At 41.3% G+C, this 25,908-nt stretch overlaps 1 protein-coding gene across 11 annotated transcripts in view; it reads left to right on the top strand.

Annotated features, from left to right (window-relative positions):
* The first annotated feature begins 391 nt into the window (after nucleotides 1–391).
* The window catches only part of ADAMTS6 (ADAM metallopeptidase with thrombospondin type 1 motif 6), a 140,356-nt gene continuing 114,839 nt past the window's right edge, over nucleotides 392–25,908 (top strand). For 7 of the 11 annotated variants that reach the window (XR_013233055.1, XR_013233056.1, XR_013233057.1 and 4 more), the window contains exons 1-3: nucleotides 392–942; nucleotides 17,939–18,282; nucleotides 19,126–19,493. Coding sequence is in view for 8 of the 11 variants with exons in the window: in XM_077347243.1 (XP_077203358.1) it covers nucleotides 18,186–18,282; nucleotides 19,126–19,493 (465 nt within the window). In the remaining 3 variants the exon portion in view is untranslated. Of the gene's footprint in view, nucleotides 943–3,049; nucleotides 3,275–17,414; nucleotides 17,622–17,938; nucleotides 18,283–19,125; nucleotides 19,494–25,908 lie in introns of those variants that run through there. The other 4 variants (XM_077347237.1, XM_077347240.1, XM_077347238.1 and 1 more) reach the window with 4 other exon arrangements.

Genomic DNA, 25,908 nt, shown 5'->3' with positions numbered 1-25,908 from the left:
TTTTCCCGGCGACACTAGCTCGTCGGAAGCCAGATCTCCGTTCACCCATCTCGGCCGACCACTTTCAGTAGCGCATCGGGTTACAGGCGGACCGAGACTCGGCACGAGGGGAAGGAGAGGCGCGAGGTTTTCCTCCTCTGCATTTGCACACACCCACACCACACACACACACACACACACACACACACACACAAGCCGAGCGAAGGGAGGCAGGAAGTTTGCGCACTCCGGAGACCCCGGCAGGTTTCCCCTTGGCCCCCCCTTTCCCTCAATTGTTACCCTGATTGTACCTCCGCGTCCCCCTCCCCCTCCACGTGATGGGCCCGACATGCGCAGCAGAGTCAGGGGCGCCGGAGGCACATTTGCAGACTGACGTCAGTGTGCACAACCTCCCAGGCCAAAATAGTCCGCTGCTGCTGCAGCTCTAAACTTGGCTGAAGGCCGGTAGTGAGAAGAGATCTCGAGCTACTTCAACAAAACTTTCTCTCCAGTCTTTCCTGCTCCCTCTCCTCCTCCTCCTCCTCCTCTCTCCCTGCTCTCCTGCTGATGCTGTTCACATGATAGCCTTGCAGTGAAAGGGGTGCCAAGAAGAGAAACCCCCCCAACCCCAAATCAAGTCTTTCCCCCCTCCTTTCCCTACTCCCTTTCTTCCTCTTTCTTTTCTCTCTCTCTCTCTCCCCCCCCCTCGTTTAAAAGACAAAATATGCAGGGTGCTAGGTAGGCTGGATGAATTGACGGCATCCCTTTTGCTGCCAAGTCGGTCCGTTTTCCTGAGCTCCCCCTTTTCAGAGAGCCCGGGAGGATTTCATTCTGCTGTAGAATAGGACTCTGGCGTGGCTTGCCAGGCGGGGGAAGTCAGAGAGAGGAACCCGGGAACGCTCCAAGTGCAATTCCTATTGTTTGAAAACTCACTTTATAGCAGAGCAATTGAAGATGAAAACGGTAAGGAAAGACTTCACGGGATCTTTGCCTTATGATTTTCTTGTCTCCCGGCTTCCTGGGGCGTTCAGATGTGGAGTGGGGGTGGTTTATCATGCGCTAGGCGAAGTGGATTTTGAATGGTTACGCAGAGAAACCTCCGGGCTTTGGGGATTAAGGGGTGGGGGGAGAATGGGGGGGGGCGACGATATTTCTATGGCAAAGATTTATTCAGCGCCCTCTCGAGCAAGGCCGGCTTTTTCTTTCCGTTCCCGGGTCAGTCAGCACCAATTGTTGGCGAAATAAGGCGAAACGGAAACGTTGCAAACTTTGCTTCTAGCTGCATTAAAAGCCCCTCGTTTGATGATGTCAAGCCAGCGCCTGTATAAATGGGGAGACAAGTGCATAGTTTTGTGCCATGGGCAGAAGAGGGCTGGGAGAGTTAGAACCCGGATGCTCGGCTAAAGGAGGGAGACGTTAAGCTCTGGGGAGAGATGGGGAGAGATGGTCGAATGTAGCCTTGATTTGCTCCTAGACTCCTTATCCCTCGCGGGGTTTTATTGAATCGGTGTGTGTCTGCCTGGCGTTCAAAGGGCTTTGGGGGAGGAGGGAGGGGGGCAAAGATGTCTGGCTGGAAGTGTGGAGTGGTAGCTGGGATTGTGCTCTCTGCTCATGTGTGTCCCCGTCTCTTGTCTTTGCTAATTTCTTTCATTGTTGTACAAGTAGGGGGAAAGGAGAGAGTCAGTCTGAGACTCTTGTTTTTATTTGGACTGCCTTTGCAACGCATTTGGGCCGCATGCCAAGTGTCTGGGTCACACGCGTTTTATCCAAATAGATTTAGCGCTGCTGTCTGGAAATGGGCTGCTGAATGTTAACTTTAGGATCAGCTCCACCAGAACAGCCCGAGACTCTTCCCTCCCGTGGCGGGTGCTGGGTGGGGGAGGGAAGGCTTTTGTTCTTGGGAGTTCTCAAGGGGTAAATGTGAAACGTTCTTTTGTGCTCAGGAGTGTGTGTGTGCGCTCAAGGGGAGTTGGTGTAACTTTTTTTTTTTAAAGGAGTCTGGAGTTTTAGCAATAAAAATGACAGCTGATCCTTTAGAAAGTTAACCCTGGCTGGCAGGCAGGAGGGGTGGGGGGAGAGGGAAATGCAAAATGTTACAGATAACTGCAGTCACACACACCCCCTCTGTGCCTGCACCACCTAGGTGGCAACTGATCTGGTGAGTTAGAATACAAAGGCTGCAGAATTTACTTGGAAGCAGGTACTGTTCCTCAAAGGAACAGGATTGGATTGTAAGCCCCCCCATCCTTTTTGTGTTTGCCCTGCCATTAAAAAAAAAGTCTGTAATGATAAAGCCGTCTAGCAGACACCTCAACCTCAACATTTTTAACAAGGGTGCCTTCCAAGGGAAGCTTGTGGGAGAGGTGAGCAACTCCCAGACAAACTAACAGACTTTGGGAGTTGGGGGTGGGTGGGGAGAGAGGCGTCAAGTGAAGTACCTGCGATTTATTTCAGTTCGATTTGCAGGCACATCCACACACCCCTTACCGGCCCCTGCCTGTGCATTGCCTTGGCAACCTCTCGTAGCCCCAGTGATCACTGGCCACTCTTTCCTGCCCATTCAAGACGGCCAGCTCCTTGCCAGGCTCTGTGACTTGCATGTGAGGGGCCAGAGCGAGAGAGGGGGATGGGTCGGTCTCTCCTCTCTGTCAATATGGAACCGGGAGCGCATGCCAAAGAATATATTTGCCTCTTACCCAAAGGCGTAGCTGCCAGACACCCATGTGTATCTTAACCTTGAAGGCTGCTCCTGAGCTGCAGACATTACCCGTCAGGAGAGGAAATGGGTCTTTATCCTTGGCATCAACAAGCAAGGCAGCGCTTGAGTGATTGAGAAGCCAGCTATGGCTCTCCCCACCCCCACCCCCACCCCCACCCCCACCCCCACCCACTCTGGTTTCAGAGATAACTTTGGATCTGTTTCTCTTCCCCTCCCCCTTACCCCGGCATCCCCAGCAGCGGATGTGCTTGCAGGCAGTTTACTGCGGCTTAGCGCCAGGGCATTAGCGAGCCACAGGTGCTACCGCAAGCACTAGTAATGTCTGAGCAAACATTGCCCAAGGAGATCGATGATTGCACTGGAGAATGAGGCTCATTGAAAAAGAGCGGCCGCCGGAAAACCATCAGGTCTTGCTGCCTTTGGAGGCAGTCCCAAGGCCAGTGGTGGCGGCGTTGCACCGTTGCCAGGCTCCGGGCAGTGAGGGGGTAGGGAGACCGTTTGGAAGAGGAGGAGGGAACTCATGGGCAGAAGCTGCTACCTGTTGACATTATGAAGGGTCTTCACTAGATCCCAGAGGTGAGTAGGGGTTCTTAAAAGGCTAAGGGTTTAATTTTGGGACAGGAATCCGCAGTCAGTACTAGGGCAGAGTGTTTCTGCACATGCGCAGAGTGTCTTTTGTTCAGCAGTTAGCTGCTCCAGCCTACATCTCCACCTGTATTTATGGTTTAAATTTTGGAGCTTCCAGACCCAGAGGCCATTATTTTCAGGATGCCTTGGCTCTTGCACCTCTTTTGAATTAAAAAGAAAAAAAAGAGGAGGGGGGGGGAGAAAGAGAAATTAAGCACTCAGAACATCCTCTGCAGCCTGCCAAATTTTTCCCCGAGCTTCAGAAAGAACAAGAAGCACCACAACCCTCTACATGGCCTCAGACATTTGTAAGCTTTCTAAAATAGCTATCCTCTGCAGAAGGAAACTGAGGTGAATGTCAGTGTAACTATATCATGTCCTCGCCACTGCTAATATATTTATAGCATTTTAATTGTAGTATATTGAGGGAGAAGAAAGGCAGGTTTGTGCTCCTCAGGAAAGGGCTGCTAAACCAATCACCTGCACCTCCACAGAGCTCCCCTGTGCATCATTTATTGCCTGCTTTCTTCACCTATGCTTTACTATTCCAAGGAGGCTTTTTCCATTAGGCACACGACGATGGGATTTACATATGTGTTAAAAAATTAATCCATGTGAACTAGTTGCCCTTGCATACAGTCCCTTCTCTGAACGGTATATATTTGCGGCTCGCCTGAAGATGTCACAGGGCCGAGATTCTGACCTTGTGCGATACTTCACATCTTTTCCAGAGCTTGACGTTGCTTTCACAGCATGTTTACACTAGAAGCCCTGTCTCCTAGCTTCAGTACTAAAAAGTGGCGGTGTCCGTCTGGGGGAAAGCTTGCTTTGGTGTTGCTGAACTTGAAGAGGGGATGGATGGAACCAGAGTTGGTGCCTGTGGCCCCACTTTGCAGGGACATGGCCATCTTAGCCTGCTCTCTCTAGCAGCTGTAGTGAGAGGAATTCCCCCTTTACTTTTAGGCAGCTGGAGCTGTCCACTTTCCTGTTTATTTTGTATAGGATGCCGTGGTAGGCGTCATTGTCATAAGCTGTGCCACTAACGTCACGGAAGGAAGAGAACTGGATTGTAAATGTCATAAATTTATATCGAGAAATGTATTTTAATTGTATTAATCACTTTAGTTGTTTTGGGCTTGGTTCACATAGGCCCATCCTCTGAGGTAAATAGATTCAAGTGGGTAGCTCTGTTGGTTTGAAGTAGCACAACAGAATTTGAGTCCAGTGGCACCTTTAAAACCAACAAAGATTTGTTAAAGGCATGAGCTTTCGTGTGCATTAGTCTGAGGAAGCGTGCATGGACACAAAAGCGCACGCCTTGAATCAATCTTTGTTGGTCTTAAAGGTGATATTGGACTCAAATTTTGCTCTGAAGTAAATAGATTGTGAATGGAGTCCATACTGAAAAACATGGGGGGATTTATGAAAGGGAATAATAAAGAAGAGTTGGAATGCATCTGCAGAAGGCTTTGTATAGTTCTGTTTATGATACTCAAATGGAGACTTCACTATAGGCCATACACTTGGGTGGATCCTGCCCCTCCCCCTCCACTGACCAAAGTGTATTTATTCATTTCTTTATTAATTAAAATAGATCCCACATTTTCTTCTGGCCGAAGTTTTGAAGACTTCCTTCAATCTAAAGAGCCTTCCTGCAAATTAAATGGTTCTTCCATTTGAGGAAGGGTCCTTGGAAGAGGATGGTGGGGTCCAATATAGAGAGCGAAGGCTCAAAAGATGAGCATATACACATTTGAAAAATAAGTTTTATAGTAAAGTTACCTAACCATAGGAGCAGCTTAATAATCAGGTTGATGCATTTTATATTTATTCCTGCACAGAAAATATATTAACACATACCCAAATAGTTGTTCAATAAAAAATAAATTAGGCCTGGTGACATAAGAATAACTGAATATAATTCCACGATTCCTTTGATGAGGAGAGCCAGACTGTAGTAATGCAATAGTTCCTTCTGGTATTAAAATCTATGAATGAAAACACTGATAAACCCAACTAATATCAACACCTGCAACTTTCATTTAGTCAAAATTGTGCCACCTGCTTGCAAAATAATATCCTTGTGTCTCACTATTATTTCTATGCTTCCCAGGTGAACTAGTCTAATTTCTTACAGAATAAGAACATATGTGCCTACAGCAGAGCTTTAATAGATTCTCATTGTATGCACAGACACTTGAGATGCCATTTGCTCTATATTTTGAGTCTCGAAACCATGGCTCCAGTCCAGAGAAAAGGATCTCTTAAACTGCATCTCTTAAACTGTGCTGAAATCTGTGGGATCAAGAATACCCTAGGCTAATTTAAGCCTCCCTGATTTAGAGAGATTGTATGCTCAAATGAATTGACTCAGTAAAGGAAGGTAGGCCTTCAGTTTGCAAGACCCGAGCAAGGTAGTTAACAATAGGGTGTTTTGAAGGTCATTAATTTATAGAGTCACTATAATTTGCCACATAACACACAGAGTCACATATAAGGCTTTTTGAACTATGACTTATTTGTAGTGAATTTATGCTTGCTATTAACACTGTTCCACATTGCAGTCTCTACCACTAAGTTGGGCGAACTGAATAGTGAATGGGAGTAAGTGCTACAGGATCAAGTGTTATTGGCTGTAAAACTTGCAAGCTTAAAATTCTAACACAAGTTTTCAGATGCTGAAGTCATTCATTCATTGCTTTCTTCTTGATCTGAAAGCCAGTTAAAATGAAGTAGCTTTTTGCTCGTGTAGACTAACTGACATGAAGGGACCTGACCTTAATTGAATCCAAGCTCTTTAGTTTATCTGGGAAATGGATCGGACCATTTATGCTTAGTATAGGCATGTCACTTCTAGAGTTTAAACTTGCTTAATATCTTAAATTATAGCAAGTTAGTTTCATATTGGTAGGTATGGTTTGCACCAAGTGAAATGCAATTTCTGCCCAGAACTAATGATGTGTTTATTTTTTTTACTATTTATTCTGATTTTGAATATTCGTAAAAGCTGAATTCTTTTAGAAAGCTCTAGAATTTTAGAAGACAGAGAAGAGTAAGCCTGGTGTGTGGGCAAACAGTGGATGAGAAATCTTATTTTTAGGGAATCATGACTCCCTTGTTTTCTGAATTATATTTTGGTTGAATTTTACCAAGATATTTCTGTAAAATGGGAATTCAATTAAAATAAATACCCCCCCAATGTAGAGTCCACATAAAGTAAAAATTTGTATTTGATTCCGTATTCTGTGTTTGATGGCATATGAAAGCCCAAACTGTGACCGCTGTTGACATTTGCTTGTTAACGTTAGCATCCTTGGAGCCAAACTAGAAGTGATAACGTTCATGGGTCTGACCTGTGACTGCTGCAGTTTTAAAGGGATTTAAAAATGGTACAAGAGCCCAATTAGTATCAACATGGTGAGCTGAGGCAGTCTTGTTACCCCCCCCCCCCCCAGACACACGTCTTCTGAAATGCTGCATTGGCCATTGCGGGCAGGGGAAGAGAGGAAGAAAAGTAACATATCCGTGTCACCGCATAACTAGATCAGTGGTCACTGATTCAGTCTTGCGTAGTTGTCCAGTAGATGGTGGTGACAACTGAATCTGTATTCTGCCCTATCTAGTCATGCATGAGTACATAATTATAGTTGGATTACAGTGGTGAAACCACTGGTATTACAAAGTAAGTTGGCCTGGTAACCTGTTGGCACCCTGTTCAGAGGGAAGACTTTGTTTTCCCTTAATGAACTGCCACATAGCCAAGTCTGGTTATATTTCACTGGTATGTCATCATGTTCACTACAATACTGTTAACTGAGAGCCATTTGGTGTAGTGGTTAGGAGTGCGGACTTTTAATTTGGTGAGCTGGATTCGATTCTGCACTCCCCCACATACAGGCAGCTGGGTGACCTTGGGCTTGCCACAGCACTGATAAAGCTGTTCTGACCGAGCAGTGATATCAGGGCTCTCCCAGCCTCACCTTCCTCACAGGGTGAAGGGAAGGTGACTGTAAGCCGCTTTGAGACTCCTTCGGGTAGAGAAAAGCGGCATATAAGAACCAACTCTTCTTCTTCTTGTTCTAATTGATTTGGATTGTGCTGTTAAGAAACCATTCAAAGGATATTTGTAAAAAAACCTAGGGCAACAACTGATTGGGAACAACATGAACAAACTGATAGACTGGAAAGGGAAGGGTGTGGACCTTTGGTTCTTAAAATGGCAACAGCTCTAAAATGCCTCAACCTGAATCCGATAATTCAGTGCAGCACTATTTTAAATACTGTACTATATTTCCCTGAACAGGTGTGTGGTGGGAGGATTGATGTAGCTTGTGTAACTGTAGGGATGTAGGAGCTGTCAACTGTGTCATCTCAGCATGGGAATTTCTTACATCGAAGCTTCCAGAGTAGGACATGGAGTCCCAAATGGCTGAATGTTTCCCGTCCTGAATCTGTCCTATATGTAGCATTATTGGGAAATGCTACAGTTAAGGCTACCTAGAAAACCCTGAGTCATTTCTCTTGTGTGCATGCATTATGTAATAGCATCTAATTCCTACTCTCTTGAGAGTGTACTTAATTGCAGACCATGATATAATCACATGTAATTGTAGTTTTTCACTGCTTCTGCCACGTACTTACTATGTTGATAGAGAGCAATTCTCAGCCCACATGTGGACACTTTAATTTTGTATTTTTCACTTGTTTAGTCTTGTTGATGAGTTAAAGAGTTATAGGATTTGTGTTGCTGACTGGAGAACTCATAACCGACTGCATGAACTTTGAACACAGACTCTGTCTAGCGCATTTTAATCTTCCCCTTCTTCCAAAGAGCCCAGAGTATGTACATTTCCACTTTTTCTACAGAAGAAAATGGAAAACGTTAGGCACCCAAAATAAAACACTGTACTTTACCATGCATAAAACAATCACAGTTCCCACCAGAAGAGGGCCTTTCCCATTTCCTGAAACATGGGTTAGGGGCCACATTTGTGGAATGTGCTCAGAAGAGCTACAGTATCATGTCAAAAAAGCTACGTGTGGCTCCGAAGCCACTGAGTGAATGCCACTGCTCCAGGTGGGTTACTAACTGTTTTTAAAATTCCAAAAGTAAAGGGTTGGAGACCTCTGATCTAGAGTGAAAATATACTACAGTTTTATTTGGTACAAGAAAAAAAAAGTCCTGCATCACACTAAAGTCTAACAGTCTATGAGCTAAACTCAATGAGATGTAAGCTCAGTTGGCATGCATGCATATATGTGTTTTCCAGAATTCTCTGTTGTTGCCCCTAGATACTTCAGCATGAAATTTGCTGACTTAGAATGTAATGGGAAGTATGATATCATCCAATTAGAATTAAATGATTACTATGGTGTTATCACACTATATTAACTTGAGAGACCGGACTTAATTGTGTTGCTGGCAGGCAAAGCAGAGTCTCATTTAAACTGGTTCACTACACTGGTAGTTCCTATGCATGCCATGTTAGCACACATGATAGCATGTCTGTGCTGTCTGTCCTCAGCATGCTAACATCAGATATGTGAAATATGTACTTATTTGTATGCATGCATACGCACACTCATGTCTGCTGGCCCACTGTGGCTGACATAGAAATCACCATTACTAAAGTAAACAATCCCACTCTGGGCATCAGTTCAAGTGAAGGAAAATGAAAAGTTTCAAATACCTTGCTGTAAACTCATCAGCTTGGCCACTTCTAGCAGTCAGCTGCATTGGCAATCCTAAATGTTCTAAAGTGTTGGCATACTAGGCTTACATCTTGGTTGGGGGCAGTCACCCTCTTGATACTTTGTGTAGCTTCTGCTGCTGTCAACAGCCAAGAACAATGTACTTCCCTTTTGATCATTCACTGAGTTTGTTCTGCCATTGGTGTCCTAGGTCTAGGCTTTTGCACAGGATTTTTAGGGTGTGTGTGTGTTATAATATATTCAGGGACGGTCATGAAACAATTAGTTTTTTCTCACTTTTTCTTGAATTCCTTTCTATTTTTCTGTCTCATACCATTATCATTGATTCAATGAGTAGCTTTTTGTATTTGGGGGGATTAATCCCCCCCAAATCCCTTCCCCCTTGGCTAGGTACCAAGATCTTATAGTAAATATCAGAAACATAATTGATCTCTATGTGGTAAATTTCTCCTCTGGGCTTCATGATTGTCGCTCTCAGGTATAGACATCAGAAAGGATCGCCTCTCTACTTGCTTTGCCTTCTGAGAATACAATTTTACATACTAATGGTAAATGGAGAATAGGGCTAGGATGGTCTCTTGCACAGCAAGTGTCATACCTGGCTTTTGCAGTAGAAAGCAAAAAAAACAAAATGTTTGTGTCCCTGATGGCTGACAGTTTTGCCATTCCTGAATTTTTGGGAAAGATAATATGGAGTAACAACAGTTTTCTTCATTTTGCTTTTTTCAGGTGCTGATCTAGCCAATCTGATTTTCTCATGTGCAAGATATGTAGATTTTTTCATTGCTGTTTTATTGCTGTGGGAAACAAGTCCCATTGAGTCCAGTGGGATTTGTTTCCAGATAATTTTGCCTGGGGTTATCTGCATATCTTATGCTTGCAGTTTTAGGTACACTTACCTAGCAGAATGTAACTCTATTCAGGATTGCCTTGCACATGTAAAATTTGCTAAGTGTAACATATAATGAAATGGTGCCGAGTAATTTACGTTTCTGTCATTCTCTCTAGTTCTGATGAGTAAGCAGGGGCCTCCTACATTTGTAAAAAAAAATAGCCCGCAAACATCTCCGCCATAAATATCACTCACCCACCTATGCCCCTTTTTTTGTTTCTACCATGTAGTGTTCAATTACCTACCATGTAGTGTTTCAATTTGCGTGTTCAATTTGAAACTATGGCCCTTCTTCTTAAAACTGGAGGTTTTGGGATGATTTTACTTATATTGTTTAAAAAATTACATTGTTTTGTTTTGACTACAAGTAGATGCACATTCTCAGGTCTTAGACAGCTGTTGTCTATTAGCACAAAATATTTGAGACCAGCGTTTTGAAAGAAACAAAACAAAATTATAGTTGCTGTACGGTGCAAGGGCCAACAATTTATAATGTGGCTGTCTCCTGAAAATGTTTAAATATGTACTTGTCACTGCAAATACTCCAATCTTCATGTGCAGTATTTTTGATAACATTTGTGGCTTCATGGGTTTTTATGAAATGTATAATTTTAAACACTGAACTCAATTTTCTTCTACCAACAACCAACAGGAATTTTGCTTGAATGAAGTATGCAAGATATGGTCTTGAAAAGCAGCAATAAATACATGCTGTGAGATCAAAAAGTACATACTTTCATTGCCAGAAAATCTGATATTTTATCTGTCCAGGATTTCTCTTTAACTGTCAGTACATCAAGCCCAGTAGTTCACTGCTGAAACTGGTGTTTACGTAGACTTAAAGAGGCATTCAAAATATCAGGCCTGGAATGTGATTTATCCAAGTTGAGCCTGATGCAGGGCTGCTTTGCAAAGCATTGTGCTGCCAAGGAGAGTAGAATTAGTGTGGTCATTGCTGTTAATATGGCAACTCTATATTTACAGTAGTACATCACTTTACTCAACAGTTTCCTTCCTATGCCTATGCCCTGTGAGCTACCACTTGCGGGTGTGTAGTTGAATATGGTGGCTCAAATTTTTGCATCCTGATTAGACTTATGCTTCTGTTCTATAAATAAATAAACGATAGGTTTGAACTATCCTGATCTGAATGGTACAGGCTAGCTTGATTTCATCAGATCTCAAAAGCTAAGCAGGATTTTGAATAGGAGACCACTAAGGAAAGACCAGGGTTGCAATGCAGAGCATGCAGTAGCAAACAACTTCTGAACATCTCTTGCCTTGAAGACCCTATAGAGTCACCATAAGTTGGCTGCAACTTGATGCACTATTCACCACCACCAGGTTTGAACTGGCATAGTTTTCCAAGATGAAGTTGTATTATAGGTCACATGACATCTGGAGGCCCTCCAGATGTTCCTCTATCTACTGATCCTCCTGGATGTGAGGGCGATCTAGCTGCGACATCTGTCATCCCATTGATCGCCAGGGTTGATTCGGCCGATCTGGCTGGCTAGGCGGGTGTCCCATACCGCCCTCACTGCTCCATGTGCGTCCCTCCTGAAGCTGCGCACTCGGTGGAAGAGGGCAACCATCGCGGATAGAAAGAGTATACCGTTCTTCGGTCAAGGGTATACGATAGCTACTGGTCTTCCAACCCTTCCACTATGTACTGCTTCCATTCTCTTTCCTAACTAGAATTCCAGAGGGAAAGGCATGCTAGTCTCTTGCCCCAAAATAAACAGCAGCCTTGCTGCACTTCAGCAGGTTTTTATTTTTATGTTATCATAAGCTTTTATTAACTAGAGCCAAAATGAAGATTTTAAAATGCCCCCAAAAGCTTGTTTATTTTAACCAGTTAGGAATGCCACTAAGCCTACTATTGTTTGCCAGGTAGGTTCACACATTCAGTCCCTAAGCATTTTACATATTTTTTTTGAGTCCTTATTCTGTTTAACTCAGGGATTTCCAACTAGGGGTATGTGCATCCCTGGTGGTCCGTTGGAGCTCTGGAGGGGGTCCGTGGCATTCCCCTCCTGTCTTAATAGACTTGGCAACAAGGTAGGAAACTGGTTGCTTCCATGGCGCCCCCTTTCTGAACATGAGTGAGTTCTCTTGTGGTTTCTGCTCCTGAGAGGGGACGGAGCTTGCATGCCTACTTTCACCTTAAACTGCCTCCCATATCTGCCCCCCCCCCCCGTCCTCCTCAAGCTTGCCTGTTAGTGCAGTTGGTGACGTCACTTCTGGTGACATGCGACTTATGGGGGCCTGGCAGTGAAGCATGGCCAGCTAGTATCACTTCTGGGTTCCTCAAAGCCTGAAAAATTATTTCAGGGGCTCCTCCATGGTCAAAAGGTTGAAAAAGGCTGGTTTAACTGAATCGATGCATCTTCCTGCCCGAACCATACTCCTCTAGTCTGGTTCTGCTCGCGCCAACCTGGGAGTTGTTGTCTCTCCTCCATTAATTCTAGATCCTCTCAGTTCCAACACCAGTTATTTAGAATGGTGTTTTGAGTAGGCTTGGTGGGTACCAGCGTTGCCTGTCCTTGGAAGTGTAAAGTCTCTCTTGGTGACCTTTTGCTTCGTTTTATTGCATTTATTTATTTTTCATTTATTCATATGTCACCCTTAAAGATCCGGGCAGCTCACACAAGTTAAAAAGCAATATAACCATCCAGTACAATAAAACATAATATAGTCAAAGTATAAAATTTAAACTCATTCAGTTTAAAATACAGTTTATCATTTATCTAAAACAATAAGTAACATCAGTCTACTTGGTCTGTCTCCTATTCCAAGAAATGAAAAGAGTAGTTTGTGTGATCTTCAAATGCAGTTTGATAGAGCAGATTTGAGTGGAGGCCAGCTGTATTTCACTATTATCTTTTTAAAGGTCCAGCTCTGTTCTCCAAGTCCTGTGGAACAATTTATGGTTCTGCAGGTCTCTGTTCTCGCTAGAGTGTTCCATCAGGCTGGGGTAAGGACTGAAAAGGCCCTGGCCCTGGTTTTGATGAGCAGCTTTGCTCTTTGGTTGAAGTCATGTTGAGATTTTTACTGTGTTGGCCTGCGGTATTTATTTGATGTTGGTTTTGTCTGCTTTTAACAGTTCTGTTAATTTTTTCTTATTTGTTAGTTGCCTTGAATCTTTTAGAAATATGTATTTCAGTGAATAAATTGCACCCTCACAAGTCTGTTAATGATTATGCTAGTACCCCTACTGCTTCTTTTAAAAACATACAGACATTGAATGTTTATCTGCCTGTCCTGCCTGATTCAGATTGTGGTGGTAATAGCTGCAGTGCGGAAACCAACTACAAATCCTTAAGATACTTCCATAACCTTAATTCACATGCTTTTATTTAAGAGTGTCTTCTTGGAACTCACTTAAACATGTAAGTGAGAGAGTGAAACACTGTTTTATTCTGAATGTTTTTGCAGGTTATTAGAATCAAATCTATAGGTTGCCAAAAACAAAACCCTGATGTCAGCAGATGTTTGTGTTGTTTGAATAAGAAAATACCAGAAGTAGCTGGAAGCCTGCAATTTAAGCTCTGTTGTGCCCAGCTGGCACTTTGCTTCCAAATTTCTGAGCATGAAATTAAATACATCATTGCCCTTATTTATGATTTGTTTTTACAGATTGCAGCTATTGGTGCTATTATTTCTAGAAGAAGGGTTCATCTTCCATTTTGCCTTTAAACATTGCTGTCTCCAAGTTCATTTTATCCTCAGCTATGGCAACGGATTGGAAATAGTGATTTTCCAGGGAGAAAATGGCACAGGGAAGGTTTAAATATCTTTCTACCATCCCACTAGAGGTGCGTTCCATATGGATGAAACTTCAGTTCTCGATCCATTCCATTTTGGCTTCCAACCTAGCCATGGAGGAGAGACAGGGCTGATAGCCCTGATGGATGACCTACGTTGCGAGCTGGACCAAGGTGGAACAGCATTGCTAATATTACTAGACCTAACAGTAGTGTTTGATATTGTCGACCATGAGCTCCTTACTGCCTCGTTGACTTGGGGATTCAGGGGACCGCCCTGAAATAGCTGACCTCCTTTCTCCAAGGTCAAAGACAGAGAGTGATAAATGTGGAGGACCAATCATACCACTGTAAAGTCCAACAGCGAGTGATTCTCGCTCCAAAATTATTTAACATCTTTATGGGCCCTTTCGCCTAACTGATCCAAAACAATGAGTTGAGTATGCTGATGATACCCAGTTCTACCTCCTAATGGACAGTCAGCCTGACAAACCTCCCACTCTCCATGGATTCCTTGGCTAGATGCATAAAGGCAGTAGTTGAATGGTTTCAGCATAGTTGCATGAAACTCAACCCCTTGAAGACAGAGGTCTTTTGGATAGATGGAAAAGGGTCAGACCAGGAAGTACACCTCCCAAATCTGAACGGTATGCAACTTAAAACTGCACAGTTGGTCAGGAACTTGGGCATCATCCTCGACACTTCTTAACTATGAAAGCTCACAAAGTAGATCAACAGGCATTTTTTCATTGCTGCCAAAACAAAGTTACTAGTGTCCTATTTGGCCCCAGAACATTTTGCTACAGTGATCCATACAGTGGTCACCTCTAGGCTGGATTACCGTAACTTGTTAAGTGTGGGCCTTCCCTTATCCCTGCCCTGGAAATTAAAACTGGTCCAAAATGCAGCTGCTCACATCCTTACCTGAACACTATTGACACATCCTTACCTGAACACCACATGACCACAATCCTTTAGCAGCTGCACTGATTACCAGTTGAGTACCAGATCAGATTTAAGGTACTAGTACTCATCTTCAAGGTCTTTTTGACCATGGCCCCAATCTGGTGGAATGGACTCCCCAATGAGATCAGGCCCTAATGAAGCTTAAACAGGTCTGTAGGGCCTGCAATATGGAGCTCTTCTGCCAGGCTTTTGGCTAAAGACCAAAGATGAAGGGTCTCGATTCCCAAGCACATGAATTCTGCCTTCTCAGTTGTCGTAGTTGCTCATGTTTCTAAGTTATGTTGCTGTTGCCTTTTAACTGAAATTATTATGTTCTGTTCTCAGTTGTTAAATGTAGATTAATGTACATTCTGTTTTATTGGTTATATACCTCCCTGAGATGTCATCGTGAGGGGTGGTATATAAATTGAATAAATAAATAAGTAAATAAATAAATAGTCACCATTTATTGAAAAAAAAATTTGCTGTATTATGTAGGCATCTTGATAAAGAAGCCTTCTGTTTATTAGATGATAGTTTTGCTGTCTCCTGATTTGTGGATGTAGTGTAACTCCTTGTCCTTCACTATCTGTGATGCCCTACTTTTCGTTGATAATGCATATGTATATCTGCAAACAACCCAAAATATAGCTACAGTGTTGTAAGTGTTATAAGGGCCAAGCTACTTCAAAAAAATACATTATGAAAATATATTTATTACTGTAGGATTACTATAGATTACGATAGGAAGAAAATGATCCCTAGAGGATTGTGTTCCCTTAGAATGAAGTATTTAAAGATAGGTGGGTTGGCATCCTAAATCTTCCTTGGGTTTAATGATTTGGCTGATAGAAACAAATGAGAGGGAAGTTGCAAAAACAGATGAAGAAATTAAACTACTGAAGGCGAAAGTTAGGGAAAATTTAAATGAGAGGAAGCTCTCTGAACATTTGAACTCTCTTGATACAGAGAAACAAATTTTGGAACTAAAAGAGATCAAATTTAGAAAATTCCAGAGAAATCTTAAAGATTATGAGGAAGAGAAAAAGTATGAATGGTCATCACAGGGACAGAGAGCTAGAAAACCAGTCTCTCTTGACACTGCCTTAAATATCAATTCCAACTTAGACAATAGTAGCCACTTGGGGTGATTCAGGTTCCACTGCTGCTCACTCTTTCCAAGATAATTTGAGCCATTCAGTACTTAGGACAGAGGAGAACATTTTAAAGGCCAAAGCAGAGAACCAGGATCAGGCAAGAGGTACAGAACCCAAGAATTCAGATCAAATTACAAGGAAAAAAAGTCTGACAACCCAGGTAACTAATCTTTCCAAAATACAAATGAAAGAGATTGAGTTTTTGGTACTAAGGAAGGGGCTATCTTACATCCCTACACCTCCTTGTAATTCTTTCCAGTTTTGTACAGTGGGTGTAGTACCATGAGAAGAAATCCATGGCTTGCTTTATAAGCCTTTGGCAACTGCACAACCTATTAGAATTTTTTAAAAATTTCTAGTAGAAACTTTTTAAAAAATCATTATTTTTATATCATCTATTTATTTTCATTATAACTATTTGGCTTTTTCCTTTTGTTGAATTTTCAGAAAGCAACTCCTGGTCTGGATCTGTACATGAACTTTTGTGTATTTTTTGGAAATATATATTATTGACCACCGAAACACTTATGGTCTTGTTGGTCATTGGATATATTTATTGTATATGTGATATCAGTTTGGTGTGTGAAATCGCTACAGCTTATGTAAAGCTCAATTTGATGTTATATGAAGTCTGATATTCAAATCTTATGTTTTACATTTTAGCCACTACCACTACCATATAATAAGCATATGTATACTTAGTCATCAATTTCTATCACAGCTTCCTTGTTTTTTGTGCATCTTAAGGTTACTGCCAACATTGGATGAAATGTTATACTTGCACAGTATAAATATTAAAATATTTTAAGAATGCTTTAACAAATATATAAGTTTGTAAGATATTTACTAAGTAAATTATATAATACTTAATGGCATTTCTTACATAAATTTCCTTTCCTTCTATCCTCAATCTTCTGTTACGTCTTTTCAGTTCCATATATGCTCAGTTCCTGTGTTCCCTTTTCTCCCATTCTTTATTTACCCATCATTAACTGGCCATAGACTAGCAAATGGAATAGGGTACAACTACTTGCATTTGTGACCTCTGATCCTGAAAGAAGAGACTGGATTACAAACAGATTACAGAGAAGAGCCATTGTGGGAGAGGAATACAGGAGAGGAGAACAATACAAAACACATACATTTTTATGTAGCCACAATCTTGTGCATGTAGAGTACAAACCCAAAGCATGGAATATGGATACAAGAACACTGGGATTATACAGCCTAGTCTTTTCTGATCCAAGTCTTAGTATAGTATGTGTGGATCCCTCTTCTGTCTGTGGCTGAGATTAGCCTGGCCTAGTAACTTGAATTCTTTATTCAGACTGTGGAGAGGCAAGCAGGCAGACAAGGAGGTCATACTCTCTTTGGATTTGTGTACCAGCCTTAGTGAACATCAGGGATTCACCACATTGCATTTCAGAAGCTTTGTGAAAGTTAATACAGGATTAGATCCTTTTAACTGTTCTCTTCAGGATATATAGGACATAGCCGATTTAGGGTACATAGCCTATATAGGACTATTTAGAAGTGTTGTTTATATCCCACTTTTCATGACCTGAAGGAGTCTCAAAGCAGTTTACAATCACCTTCCCTTCCTGTCCCCACAACAGACACCCTGTGAAGTAGGTGAGGCCGAGAGAGCTCTGAAAGAACTGCTCTGAAAACAGCTCTAATAGGACTGTGAGTAACCCAAGGTCACCCAGCTGGCTACATTTAGAGGAATGAGGAATTAAACCCTGCTGTCCAGTTTAGAAGCTGCTGTTGTTAACCGCAACACCAAACTGGCTCTCACTATCTGGCAAAGTCTAGCTTTTGTGGTAAGGACCTGTCCACTCACTGCTATAGGGTGGATTGTTATAGGCTGTTACAGGCATGATATTGGGTCAACCTACAAAAAGTGTAAATCCTACCTTTCTTGGTAATCTCAGGCCACTCATTTTCTCTCAGCCTCACATACACCATTGTTATGAGGCTACGATAGAGATGGGGAGACTAAGATGGAGGAGGGAAGACCCACGTATGTGGGCCGGTGCTTCCTGGTAGAAGGGGGGGGGGGATGAAATAACACCAAGTAAATTTTCTGTTTTATTAGCATTCTACTGAACTGACTTGTAATGTTCTCTGTGCTTTTCAGGTAAAGAAATGGACAACGTTCAGTTGGTATTCAGTTTAATTCATTGACATGTGAAGGAATTTTAAAAATGTTGGACTGAAAATGTCTGCAGACATAGAAAAGAGAGCAGATTGTTGCAAAACATCTGTCAAGAAGTGGAACCACCAATAGCTAATCCTGAAGAAATAAAAATTAAAGATTGGTTATGGTGCAATTCTGGAGTGGACCTAAAGGTGTAGCACATAGGTAGCCCTACTTCTTTTAAATTATGGAAATTTTGTGGAAGACGTTGATCTGGATTTTGTGCTTAAACATGGTTTTGTCAGAATTTCACGGGGACAACAGGCTTTCATATAGTTCTCAAGGTAGGGATCCTACTTTTAAAACAAATATTTTTGATGCTTATTTCAGTTCCTCAGTTTTCTTTAATTGATGTTAACAGTCATTGTTAGAGGTCACATGTTACTCAAGAAGTATGATTTTTGTTTATTTTCTGAGTTAGTACAATTTATGCCTTTTTTATCGGCAGAGCAAGAGGCTATTTTGATATTTTTAAATAATAAAATCCTAGATAAGTGATTGCTTGAGTGACTTGAATAATAAATATGCTCCAAAAATGTCTTGCTTACTAAATATGTATTTCAGGTAATTGCCTATTAACACAATCAATCTGTGATTTCTCTGCATTGTAATATGTACACTTCTGTGTACAGTGTTGCTTCTCCTGTTTCCAGGGGGGAAAGCAAAAGTACATTTGTAGATGAATGCCATTCATTTAATATAATACCCTTTTGTTTGGCAAGGTAAATTTGTATATAGATTGAAGCTTGTATGTCCTTCTGGAACAAGACACTGTGCTAGAATCCAGCACAGGGTTTAATTTGCTTATGCTTCTTGAAATCATTTTCTTTGGATTATACATTTACGTATTTATAAAGTGATTATTCCCATGCCAATTAGTTTTTCCTCTGGCAAGCAAATATTCAGTTGCTCATGTCCTACCAGTGGAGCCTAGAATGAGCACATGACAGAGTAGGACTAGTAAAATGTGTCGCAAATTTAGACTAGATGAGCAGAATTTCTATTTAAGGCAGATTAACATTGCTTGGTGTAGTAAAATGTGGATAATGTACTACTCCTTGTGTCGTGTTATATTTTCTTCTTTTTTATGCCTATATCTTGGACTGATTTACCTTGTGGTTTCAAAGAGGAATTCCTGTCTTACCTTGAACACTACCAGCTAACAATCCCAGTAAGGGTTGATCATAATGGAGCCTTCCTCAGCTTTACTGTGAAAAATACTAAGCTCTCCCGGAGAAAGAAGAGGAGTACTGAACATTATGACCAAGAACTGGCAGTATCTAAATTATTTTTTAAACTTTCTGCCTATGGCAAGCACTTTCATTTAAACCTGACTCTCAACACAGATCTGGTCTCCAAACACTTCACAGTAGAATACTGGGGGAAAGACGGACCTCAGTGGAAGCATGACTTTTTAGACAACTGTCATTACATGGGATATTTACATGACCAGCATAGTACGACTAAAGTAGCATTAAGCAACTGCAATGGTCTGGTAAGTGCAAGTTATGTATTTTGACATGTTGGTGTTCTTGATACTTTATAGAAAGCAGTAGTCTCTATCTATACTCCCATTACAATTACAAACCAATTGTTTGGTTTCTGGTCATACGCTTGCCCCTTTTTGGCAGAGAACGTTTATCACACTGAGCTTTGTGCGATGTACTGTAAAGTAAACATGCATAGTATTAGACTGTATGTCTCACTGGAGGTAATGAGACTCTAGTTTTGACTAACTTGTCCTGTGATTCAATGAAATCTATGAATGTCTGACTTTATCAGGAACGAGTCCATGTGTCTTGCGTGCTTTACAGTACGTACATTATCACAGGGATCAGTTTTTTTCTGTTTATTGGCAGGTTTTGTGCTATAAAAACTAAAGTGAATATATTGACAATTCACTCTGAATATATTAAGTTCATATACTGATTGGAGTTTCTGTGAGTAGAGATTACTAAACATATTGGCTCCTATTCTGTTTTACACATGCCTAGATATCTGCTATCAGATAAAAATGGTTGATGATGTTTCTTATGTTCTATTTAAAACCCTGTAAATGGAGTGGCACAGAGTGGCATGGCAGCAGACATGCTGGCTGAAGTTCTGCCCATGAGGCTGGGAGTTCAATCCCAGCAGCTGGCTCAAGGTTGACTCAGCCTTCCATCCTTCCGAGATCGGTAAAATGAGTACCCAGCTTGCTGGGGGGTAAACGGTAATGACTGGGGAAGGCACTGGCAAACCACCCCGTATTGAGTCTGCCATGAAAACGCTAGAGGGCGTCACCCCAAGGGTCAGACATGACCCGGTGCTTGCACAGGGGTCACCTTTACCTTTAAATGGAGTGCAAATTGTGGAAGGGCTAAATAAACTATTGGGTGCAAACAGTAGAAGATAATAGAGGTCTGTTCAGAAACTATATATGTATATAGGCCAAATACATATTTAGTCTGGGGTCTGGTATGCCCAATAGCAAGTTACTTGCATTCAGCAGTGTTCTGAGATCCTCCTTTTTCATAGTAACTGCCTTGGATTGCCTAATGAAGCTCTCCCACATTGCCTATTTAGTCTACCCCAAATTTAGTAGAATTTCAGGCATGGCTGCTAATGCACCATAGTCTGAAATTTAAAACATAGAGAATGTCCAGTGTCCACAGAGCACCTTATCCAAGCTTTAGTTAGCACATTTCCCCTAATTTCTTAGAGCCTTTTAAAGGTTTAGCCAGATAATAATTCAATGCATAATGAAGCCTTTGTGCAATTGCCCCATAAGTACCTAATTAAAGGCAACTGTGCAGTTTCCAATCCATGGAGAGTGAGGCTGGAGAAAAATGTACTTCTATGAGACATTTGTATTTCCACTACTTTTAAAAGGAATCAGCAACAAGATGGGGATATGCGCTCCAACTACGGAGTGTACAGTTTGAATAGATATTCAAAAATAAGAAAATAGTGACTACCTGTTTTTGTTAGTTTTTTTTAGGTGTGTATATACATATTCTTAGTACGAAGAGAGAGTACAAAGCTGTTTGTAAAGCATTAAAAATTATCTTCGGAAGTCACAAAATTATGTGGGTAGGGAGCTTCATTTCATGTCAGAAGCCAGCAGCAACTAGTGATATAGTGTAACTTGTAACAGACTCTGTTGGCTATTCAACAAGACATGCCTGCATCTCCTTTATTAGATTTCTATACCGCCATTCCCGGACCAGCCGGCTCATAGCAGTTTACGATAAGGCATGGTATCACTAATTCCCAGAAAACGGCAAGGCTGCCAATTTACCGACAAAATAACAATACAAAAAGCGGAATAAAATAACATAACATAGATGGCGACAATAACTATTCATTATTAGACCCTTACTCCTAAACTCATCCAATCCCAGTTGTATTCTAAAAGATGTTAATTCCAAAGGCCGATGATTGTCCCCGAGGGGTCCAGATTACACAAGGTTACACAAGGGCGGGGGGAGGGTGGACCCGCTCTCACAGCCTGGTATTCTGCCCGGCCTCAACCAAAAGGCTGTCGGAAGAGCTTCGTTTCGTAGGCCCTGCAAAAACCATGCATGTTTTATTCTTGTTTTATTGTGTTTTGTAAACTGCCACAAGCTGCCATGGTCCAGGAGGGACAATAAATTGAAATATAAAAATAAATAAATATTTGGATGGTAGACCACCAAAGAGGTCCACAGTTGCCACACAGAGACTGGTAACGGCAAACCACCTCTGAACATCTCTTGCCTTGAAAACTCTATGGGGTCTCCCTAAGTTGACTGTGACTTGACAGCACTTTCCTCCACCGCCGCAGTCTGAGCAAAATAAATAATTTTTTGTAAGCTGTCTACACGTTGATAGGACTCTGGGTTATTTCAGCAGTAAGTCTTATATGGAAAAAGACTTACACTGTTGTAAAATAATTCAGGCCTAAAAATAAACCACAGAGTAGTCAGTTATAATATGATAAAAGAGAACACCATGTTTGGAAAGCAACACACTACTCTTCACTGCAGCACATCTTAAAAGTGTGAGATTCCAAGATTGCTTTTATTCCCTGCAGAGGTGCCAAATATGATTTACAGTGGACTTTTAAAGATTTTGTTAACTTTTCAGTAACAGGAGTATTGATCTGAGTGAGTTAGTGTTAACAGGCCTTCTCTTAAATTGACTTTTATTCCATTTGTTGGCCAAGTTTTCCGTTAATTATCTTCCTTGTAATTGTTGTTCACAACAGTCTTCAGAGTGGCATACTCAAGATTAAATAATGGTCTTTCCTTCCTATCCCACATAGGGCTTTACATAGGCCTGTAATAAACCCCAGGCATGGTTACATACTGTAGATCAGGGGTAGTCAAACTGCGGCCCTCCAGATGTCCATAGACTACAATTCCCATGGGAATTGTAGTCCATGGACATCTGGAGGGCCGCAGTTTGACTACCCCTGCTGTAGATAAACAGGTAAGAAGAAAACCAAGATTCTCTCCATGGTTTCAGAACTGAAAAGAGCTGACAGGTTGGGCTTGCATTCACTCTGTGCAACTGTTAATAGTTTTATTTGAAAAATGTATTCCCATGCTTTCTCAAAAACTGTTCTGAAAACCCCCTCACTCCCAGAAGCAATGGAGAAAGGCAGGGGTGGCAGTAAAAACAAACTGTTTAAAGCTTGTTTGGGCTTGCAACTTGCTTTGTGATTCTTTAGATCCTGGCCAATGTTCATAACAAGAGATAGAGCCAGTGTCGTATAATTGATAATAAATTTGGATTTGTATAAGGAGGGTAGTGGATTCAAAGTCTTCCACAAGCACAAAGCTTAGTGAGTAACTTTGGGCAGATCCCTAAGTTAAAATTACCTCACAGTTTTTGAGGATGAAGTAAAATAATTATTTATTATTTGTTTATTTTATTTATTATTTATTTTATTAATTCCTTGAATATTGTCCTGAGCTCCAAAAAACAAGAATGGAGTACATTTTGAGAGGTTAATAAACATACACCTTTGCAATTTTTAATGCTAAGTACCACAGAAGTCCACTGTTGAGACATATGGCAGCTTTTATAACTGATAGATTTATTTATGTGGCAGACATGTTCTGAATTATTTTTCTCCAAGATATAGAAAGTTTCAAGAAGAATTCAAAGGGTAACAATTCGGGGAATGTTAATGAAGATGTATTTTTTCACTGGATGTATCATCGCCCAAGTAGTATATAATGTATTGGAGTGGGAAGGATTTTTTTCACTATAGCTTGCTTGTTCACTTTAAAGTATGTAACTTGCTGTGACTGGAGAAAGCACCGAGTATAAATTCAGCCTTTTCTAAATGTACAATCCTAGGTTATTCTTGGCTATCAGTTTTCTCCTGTGGGCCCAGCTGTCAAAGGATTTGGGTCCATTGTAATGCCAACAAATGACTTTTGTTTTTTATTCATGTCTTAAGACTTGCTTTGCTTTAAATGGCTGCCATGTGCAAACACTGAAACTGCATCCTGTAACAGCTGTTTCACACAGTGAAGTATTCAGATGGAACAGCTCACCAAGCCTATCAGACCCTGCTCTGAATCCGGTAAATCTTTCCTGTGAGCATTTTTGTTCTGTGGAGAATTGGAAAGGATGGAAAGCAACTGCACAAAAATGGCACACTGTTTACATTATTTACTTCATTTAAAGCCCACCTGTCTCCCCAGTGGGGATCCAAAACAGCTTAGATTTTCTCCTCTCCAGCCACCTCAGAGAAGTTCAATTTCAAACCGCCTTTACCTGCCAGCCATTTAGCATGTCTGTGTTTACAGTGCTGATTCTTCTTCTTTTTTTTTGATTGTAGACAGCTTGCTAGAGCGAAGGTCTCTAAAGCTTTTCCAAGTTGTATGTTGATTTTAGAGCGAGTGGTTGTCCTTAGTACCCCTTTTCTTCACTGTGTGTGGATGAATAGGAACATACTTACTTTACTGTCATATATTGTGAGGGGAGAGAGGATTAATTAACATTATTGTTATGACATAATTTACCAGGTGAAACTTAGTGGGTTGTAATTCATATTGAATGTCTCTTCAGATGTCATTGTGTTGAGCACAACAGAGAATTCCAGTGAGCTCGATTTCAGTGATTCTTTTTGTGTACTCTGGACTAAGAACATAAACCTCTTTTGGCCTTTGGTGCTTGTTTAATTCTCCTCACAGGATAAATAAAGTTCTGTTTAGACACACTTTTAAGTGGGTATTTTGAGAGTGTTTGTTTGCACTTGGGGATATTATTAGATTAAAATGTAGAGGTTACTGTTTTCTAGTCCCTCTCTGTCATTTCAAGCATACTCAATGTAGAATAGCTAGCTTTTGACATCCACTAAGGAGAGGAAAGGCTAGATATATTCCACCAAATAGTGCTAGTAGCCATCTCTTTTCCTTGTTCAGGGAATGTTAAGCATCTCAGTACTGATAAAGTGGACATGGAATGGGTCTCATGGTGAATGGGAGAGGGCTGAGCATTCTAAAGCTGTTACTAACTGACATTCTGTGTTCAGATAGGCAGTTTACTAAGTCATGAGGTTTATTTACCTTTATCCCCTTGCTATTTCTCATATTCCACTTTCACTCAACAACCAAAAAGAAATAATAAGGTTGAGAATTTCCACCTTACATAGGAAAATAAGAAAACTGCCTGTGTGAAGAGAAGATCAGTGTGGAAGGTCAACATGGAAGCTGTCCTTTGCTGTAGAAACTAGAACTATTTCCCTTTAAATTAATTTAACTGGCAAACTTAGAATCATAGATTAATCAGGTTAAGTTAGTCCCTATTATGTAACACAATATGGAATTTATTTTCTGTATAAAGAATGCTTGAGGAAGCTGTTAGATGGATATCCCTAGAAAGAGAAATTTAGGGCCTTTGACTGGCATGTGTAATCATTAAAACCATCATAAGAAACTAGCAAGAAAGCCCATTGCAAGCAGGAATACAATGGGCGCTAGGACCTAGGAGACAATGGGAGAAGCAGATCTCTGAGTGTGTGTGTCTCTCTCTCCCTCTCCCCCTGTGTCTCTGTGTGCCTCACAGCAGGAGGCATAGTAGATAATTAGGGTCCATTCTTAGGAGGGAAGGCTGGTATGCAGTTTGGGGCAGATCTCTCTGTCTTTCTTTGCCTCCCTTACAGCAGGACCGATAGGAAGGAATGAGGGCTCTTGTTCAGTTTGTCAGGGCTCTGTGTGTGTCTCTCGGTCTCTAGTGTGTCTGAGAGGAACATGGCTAGCATTCAGGGAGGGAGGGCGGGAGCTGTAGGGGCAGGGCTCTATTCCAACTTGGACAGCCAGACACGTCCCACCCCCCAGGCTGTTTCACAAATATAGAGGAACCATGGATAAGGATGAGTAGAGATGGTATTTTCTGAAACTTTTCTAGATATGCACTATTATAATAAATGTCAGTTTTTAAACTCAAAATCTTGACATAGAGTAAGATGACCAAGTGTTATTATTTTCACTTGAAAGACTTAGAGTCCAGTGGCATCTTTGACCAAAAAAGTTTTAATAAAGGTATATACTTTTGTACATGTACACACTTCTTTCATATTTGAAGAAATGTGTGTGCACGCACGCACGCGCACACACACACACAAAAGCTTATACCTTGAATAAAACATTGCTGGCCTTAAAAGTGCAATTGGACTCGATTTTGTTCTGTTGCTTTGGACCAAATGGCTGTGTCCCCCCCTAATCTAACTTTAAAGACTGAAATTCGCAAGGAGTGAAGTATGTGTTTGTGAGAAATAAGTGGCTTGAGCAACTGGAATGCATGTTAAAAGTAATTGCCCATTTGCCTTCCTTGGGCTGGATAGAATAACTTTGTCAGTGCTGATGTTGTAAAAGATAATACAAGCAGAACATGGAAAATGTCATTGTACCTATTATTCAAGGTGCTAATGG

The sequence above is a fragment of the Paroedura picta genome, chromosome 7, assembly GCF_049243985.1.
Source record: "Paroedura picta isolate Pp20150507F chromosome 7, Ppicta_v3.0, whole genome shotgun sequence".
In the NCBI taxonomy this organism is placed as follows: domain Eukaryota; kingdom Metazoa; phylum Chordata; class Lepidosauria; order Squamata; family Gekkonidae; genus Paroedura; species Paroedura picta.
Note: the sequence above shows the minus strand (reverse complement) of the source record. Positions and strands in the feature narration are given on the sequence as shown.